This window comes from Dermacentor silvarum, chromosome 2 (assembly GCF_013339745.2).
Source record: "Dermacentor silvarum isolate Dsil-2018 chromosome 2, BIME_Dsil_1.4, whole genome shotgun sequence".
NCBI classification, from domain to species: Eukaryota; Metazoa; Arthropoda; class Arachnida; order Ixodida; family Ixodidae; genus Dermacentor; species Dermacentor silvarum.
Window position 1 is genome coordinate 147,511,124 of NC_051155.1, and position 6,871 is coordinate 147,517,994.

Here is a 6,871-nt window from a genome sequence, read left to right on the forward strand (position 1 = left end):
TCCCATTTCTAGCGCATTGCATCCATGTAAACGGCGGTAAGTCGACTAACGCGGTACGGGCGCGCGCCCCATGACCTTCGAGATCGCAAGCGATCCCGGAGGTCACGGTTGGCCTATCGCATCGTGGGAGAGCGGAAAAGTGAAACGGCTCCCTGTGTATGCGCTCCTCCATACACTGGGAAAACGCCGTGTCCCGGCAACTGCAGCTTATGCGACCGTAATCTTTACCGGGAAACGATTGCGGCGAACGCTATGCGCGATGCAAGCTCAATCCGGTACATATAATATCCAAAAAAACTACTAGGCCAACCATGGCTGCCAAATTCACGAAATAATATTTTTTTTTAATGGGACTACACAAACTATACAGTTGCACCGTGTCACCTCGCACGTATCTACAATACTCGACGTGGTCTCTTGTCGGCGTCTCCTGTCGGCATGATCGTGATCGCGCTCGGCACGCGTTCGTCGTCGCCGTCGTCGTCTTCCACAGCTGGCTGCGTTGTCGCTCATCATTCCAGCGTAGAATTGCACTCCTCTTCTACCGTCGTAATGGGCAGGCTGCGTTTACGTCGTTATGATCGAGCCATTGCTTAAGGCAGTACGAGCTCATTATCGGTGCATCACTGCATGCTTCGCATCTCCCCAGGTTTCACGTTAGTGGAGCTGCATTTCGCTCAGTGGGTCATTACACACTTACGCATAAAATTTAAATCACCGCTCAAACCGAGCCTACGACTTAACTCGTGCTAAATGTATTTAATAAAAACTGAAACAGTAAGAAAGGCGTCCATCATGGTCAAATTTTTCCTTCCACCACACGCCCGGCGCCGCGGAGGCGCGGAGGCGAGCGCCATCTGATCGTTCTGCAAAGAACCCAGTGGGGCACGCCTACGATGCTTCTTTGCACCGTAGGCGTGCCCAGTTCTTGCCTACGGTGCTTCTTTGCACTATTTCCGGTACCGGCAAATCGTACGAAACATCAGCCAGAGCACAAAAAATTGGGGGAAGAAGCAAAGGAAGCTTTGCTTTCAAAGAAGACAAGGTATGACCACGTGTTGCCATCAGCGAATTTGCCCATATTTCAATCCCCGGTCGCAACGCGACGACTACAAGGACTCGGGCCTGGGCTTCTTCCCCGAACCCTATTCGTACCCCTCCTCTCTCGCGGGTATTAAAGTGAAGCTTTCTTTGCCTTTCCCTCCCCCTCCTTCCGACACACACTTTTCAGCTTCTGGCTGCTGTCTTGCGTTGACCTGTACCGGACATAGTGCAAACACGCACCGGATATAGTGCAAATCGAGGCGGCTCGGGGCTGCATCGTGATGCACTCTTCATAACGCCAGTGTTCTGACAGCGAGTGTTCACAGTCGTTGAGTGAAATGTGCTCGCGTTTTCCTGTGCGCGCGTGACAACGCCCTTCTAAATTTAGCTATAGTAAGCGAATGTTTACAGCCGTTTATGCAGCTGATAGAACGACTACCTTTACTTTGTATAGCTGTATAATAATTTGCTATCGCAATCAGTGCTTCGCCTGTCGGGCGAAACTGGGGCGTTCTTTTTCCAGCGCGGCAAATTAATTTTCCCGCTTGGAGCTTTAAATGATGCGAAACACGACAACATGAAGTCACATTCAGAGGCTACGCTTCCCTAGATAAAAGAGAATATTTCTTCCCTTTGTGGTCATTTTCAATGAACCGAATCAATTTATCATTTTTGTTATTCTGCCGGCCAATTGACTCAAGAAATTTCGTTAAGTCATTACGGTGCTTTCATTCTTGGTCGCAATCACGGGAATGTTAATTTACACAGCCATGGAAAATTATTGAATCTCACTGTCTAACTGCCTAATCGTAGATTTATCCTTTCTTAATTCTCTCTATTTCTTTCTTCTTTATAATTCTTGTTTCTTGCTATTATTTTCTTTATTTTTTAATGTACACTTTTTCCGATTATTTAAAAAGGTTTGCAGGTGTAAATCTAAAATCAATCAAATGTTATTTCGTCGTGCTGCCCGATTCATGGATAGTTCTTCACAGGAGCCGGTGTGTACCATTGATTCTTAGGTCATCATTATCATCACCACCGACTGCATCACACTTGCTTGCTTGCTTGCTTGATCCTCATCCGTGGCGCTTACCCACTACGGGCGATTGGCCAAGAAGCCGGCGGTTAAAGGTTAAAGGGAAGGGAGAGACGAAAAAAAAAAAAAAAACTAGACGAAAAAGTAAATCAGGGTGAAGTATAGCGTTTATGATAATTTGGAAAGAGATTTACAGGGCAGAGACAGAATTAAAATCATTGTAATTGTATATAAACAGCACAAAATTTTTGGTGGACTCTCTGGGAAATGAAAAAGAAGAATCGAATATGCCGAGACTGTCATGGTTTCGCCGCCGGGCGAAATTGATATTGTATGGCGTCATCTACGTCGCGTGTCTGTACAAATTCTTTTGGTTCGAAGTGTCCGTGCTGACGCCGGTGTTCAGGAACATGACAATTCACTACGACGGATTCCTGCTGAAGACTCCAGGGTGTTCGCTGCCACTCTACAATCCTCACCACTGGATAGTCCGGCGGTATTTCGTCGAGGATGCCCCGTACGAAGCTCTGTGTGCGAGTCGCAACCTCACTGTCTTCGTCCAGGACTTCGACAGGTTTACGTTAGACGCCAAGGCCCTTCGTCGCGGCTACAACGTCTCGGAGCGTCACATCCGCTGCTACTACCGAGAAGTGTTCAGGGATGAAAACGCGAGTGTTCCCGACACAGCGATCGCGCTGGGTCCGTTTGTGCCACTGCCCACCGGGAGTCCAGTAGAAGCAGAGTACGTACAGATCTCTTGCAAGGCGAACGGAAGTCTACTGTTCGAAGACTACTTCTTCGTACCACGACCGAAGAAGCGTAACGGGTCCTTCCATGGTCCCACGTCGAACGATGCTGCTTCTTCGCTGAACATGAACAGTTCCATGAACGTCCTCATATTAGGCGTGGACTCGACGTCGCGATTGAACTTCAACCGCCAGATGAAACGAACGCGCAAGTTCCTGAAGGAAGAACTGGTCGCGTTCGAATATCTCGCGTTCAACAAAGTCGGGGATAGTTCTTTCCCGAACCTGATTCCTTTACTCACCGGGATTGCTGGCGCTGACGCAGAGAATCTTATTGCTAGCTCCCAGACAGTGGAGGCGCTTCCGTTCGTTTGGAATTTATATAAGAGCAGAGGTTACATGACAACATACATTGAGGAAATGCCACATTACGGTCTCTTCACTTACCCGAACTTCAACGGGTTCTCACGCGCGCCTGCAGACTACTACCCCGTGTCCGTCCTACGGCTAATGGACGAGACACGCTTCCACGAGCGCTACTGTGTGGGATCACGATTGAAGACGAAAGCGCTCCTCGATTACGTCGGCCAGGTGCTAAAGATAAATAGGCACAAGCCGATCTTCTCGTTTGTGTGGCTTAGCTATCTCACTCACAACCACTTAAACGGACTGAAGATCATGGACCGAATACTGGAAGCCTTTCTCCGAGAACTCTCCGTACGCGGCGTGCTCGAGAACACAGCACTGGTTTTCGTGAGCGACCACGGCCCTCGCATCGGCCCGTTCAGGATGGGCGAGATCGGTCGCTTTGAAGACAACAACCCGTTATGCTTTCTCGCGCTTCCTAAACGCTTCCTGTCAGAACACCCGGAAGCCGCTGTGCAGCTAGAGGTCAACCAACGTCGTTTGGTCACACACTACGACTTGCACGCCACGTTGGTGGCGCTATCCAGTTTTCCCGCTCTCGGAAACGGTTCCACAAACAAGGGACTGAGCCTCATAGGCCGAATACCACCCGAGAGAACATGCGCGGACGCCTTCGTACAGCCGGAATTCTGCGCGTGTTTCGGCACCAGCAGCAACTTCGGGAACCAGAGAGTGACCTTGTCGTTCGCCCGCTACGCCGTGTCTTACATCAACGCTCTCGCGGAACTGCACTTTCCCAGCCGGTGTGTCGTGTGGGAGCTTGTCAGTGTCGACGAATCATCGGTGCTTGGAGGTCGCGTGGCAGGCAAGGTGTTGCTCCGCGTCGCGATAACCACGAGGCCGACTGCCCACTTCGAGGTGCACGGATCACTGCGCGGCGAGTCGAAGTCACAGGAGAACCGCGTGGAATTTCTCCAGAGGCTGGATTGGTATAGCAACCAGACCGAATGCCTACCGGCGAGCAGGTGGCAGAAGATTTGCATATGCAGGCCGCAGCTGCCGAATGCAACTTGAACGAAGACTGACGCCGTAGCTCTCCTCTGGTGCTATAATCTACATACCAACCGTGCTACGCCAGCAGCTATGCTACGCTGTGGTGCAGTCTTGTGCTGGAATTTGCATGCAGTGCACGAATGTAGTATGTGGCATCGTTTTTTAACCGGGATTCCAATATTGCAATTTTGGTTATTTGAGCAAGGATTCGTCATTTTTGTTTGTGTCTGTGTGCGTGTGTGTGTGCCTGTGCGTGTGTGTGTGTGCGTGTGTGTGCGTGTGCGTGTGCGTGTGCGTGTGCGTGTGTGTGTGTGTGTGTGTGTGTGTGTGTGTGTGTGTGTGTGTGTGTGTGTGTGTGTGTGTGTGTGTGTGTGTGTGTGTGTGTGTGTGTGTGTGTGTGTGAGACTTTGAATGGACACATAATATATGCTTTTATTTTTCATAAATGTGTAAATGCCCCGAAATGTATGTATTATAGTTGTATTATTATGTATGTATTATGTATGTATATGTGTATGTATTATTATTGAAGAACGTGGTAATCCTTTGCAGCCGCTTGCTCCGGCTATCACGTATACTGTACTTCGGAAGACCTTAAGTATTTTGTTTTCTAATTATCTGTGGCAAATAGAATTGTAGTCATTGAGCTGGATATAGCCCAAACGGGCGGACATTATCTGAACGAGAAATTGAAATGCATAACTGAGCCAAAAATAAATAACTGAGCCATAACATAACCAAAAATTCACTAATGAAGTTTCTACCTAATTACTTCACAGCACATATTGCAATTCACAAATTGTAGCCTGTGCGTTCGCAAAGTTTATCGAATTCTCAAGATGGCACTAGTTTAGAGATATTAATTCCTGAACTTTGCATAGAAATACATTGGCGGTCCACTCCAGATACTTTTGTGCTTCAATGCATAAACCGGCGTTTTGGTAAAGAAGTAAGTGCAACGAGAGTGCACTTTACAGCAAGTTTGATGGGGCATATCTCGAAAATGATGTCATCCACAGAATTAATTTCATGTGGATATATGCCTTGAAGTTTCACGAGATAAAAATAGTAAATTGCAATAAGTATAAGGCAAGGTAATTCGGTAAAAACGTAATTTGTGAATTTTCATTAAGTTGTAGATTAGGTACATCCATTTTTCGTGCAAGTAATGTCCGCCTCTTCAAGTAGACCAGCTCAAGGACTAGAATTGTGCTTTCCGCCACAGGCGATATGTAAAAATTAAAGCTTTCGCAGAAACACCTGTTATATATGGCTGAAGGGCGGTAGCGTCGAAGTTTTCCTACATCGCAATGCTCGCTCATTTCACTGACATTGAAGTAATTGATACTTTCCACAAATAATCACGTTCTTTGCTAGCGGCCTTTATTTCTTGTCTAAAAACTACTATAGTGTAGCCGACTCAAGGCCCATCAGTTTACACGCAGGATGCCGCTATTGTTGTAGCCCCGTATTTCATTACTGCATTTTTTTTTTTGCTTAGGAAAATAGATGAATCTGAAATGATTACATCGTATATGTGAACCACAGATTACAGCACAAAACATTGACGAGGAAATGTTCGTATATTGGCAATGGGCACGTAAAAAGCTGATCGACAGTCTACCACTCGTCGTAACTTTATTAGGCATGCCTTCCATATTTAGTCCTGACACCAATGCGTGTATCAAAGCTCATGTAATAGGCTACCGGTGGTCTTCTATTTTTATCTGATGGTTGCTTACTGTTCATCTGACAGGCTGAACCCTCTGGATTTGATATATTCCTTTTTCACATACCATATTCGAGCATGCTGAGCTGCCTCACAGACAATGGCATCGAGTATAAATTCAGACGTATCTTGTATACTCTAAGAGACGTTCATACTTAAGAAGTGCGAGTGTATTTCGAATCTTAATTAAGATCATTAAATGTTGTGCAGCAGGGTTCGCTCGCTTGCTTGCTTACGTGCTTAATTGCTAGCTGGCTAGCTTACTTGTTGCACTCTCTTCGATATAACCTAATCAATGCACGCATGTGAATTGACAGTCATTTAGAAGCGGACGTGATGAAACCGTTGTCGCACGCTTAGTCCGGGTTATTTTCACGTCGCATATTTAGTACTAGTCCTCGAATGCGTTCTTCTTTTAATCTTTCATCTCCTCTTTCCCGTGCAGGGTAGCAGACCGGACGTCCGTCTGGGCAACCTCCCTGCCTTTCCTTGTTACTCTATCGTTCTCTCGAATGCATTGTCCGTATGTCCGTCGATCGCTCCACAAGGCATCGCATCGCCGTTCGCCGCAGCCTCATGGTAAAATCTTGCAGAACTGCATGGCTCTGCAATATTTTACCTTGGCTACCGCACCACCCGGCGCGTGCTCGTGGACCGCAAAAGGGCCCTGAATGAAAACGCAAGTGTGTCCAGTGCGAGTGTCAGCGAGGCACCATTTAAACGGCGGAGGCCATTAAACAGCAACACACCGCGCCGCTATTTTCTTTTTTTTTTTTATGCGCACATGCACAAATTAGTATAGGGGGTTTGAATAACGTATGCAAACCGCATTAGGAAGAATGTAGCAAAACTATGAATAAGGCAAGGGCTATCTTGTCTTCAGTAGGTTTAATT

At 47.1% G+C, this 6,871-nt stretch overlaps 1 protein-coding gene across 1 annotated transcript; it reads left to right on the forward strand.

Annotated features, from left to right (window-relative positions):
• The first annotated feature begins 2,436 nt into the window (after nucleotides 1–2,436).
• Nucleotides 2,437–4,269, forward strand: LOC119440451 (uncharacterized). The gene has a single exon (XM_037705358.2). It carries the CDS (start codon nucleotides 2,494–2,496, stop codon nucleotides 4,267–4,269), a length of 1,776 nt encoding a protein of 591 aa, XP_037561286.1. The 5' UTR covers nucleotides 2,437–2,493.
• Nucleotides 4,270–6,871: the final 2,602 nt, after the last annotated feature.

Excerpts from the sequence above, each read along its gene's own strand:
- LOC119440451 (XM_037705358.2), top strand. The coding sequence starts at position 2,494 with ATGACAATTCACTACGACGGATTCCTGCTGAAGACTCCAGGGTGTTCG.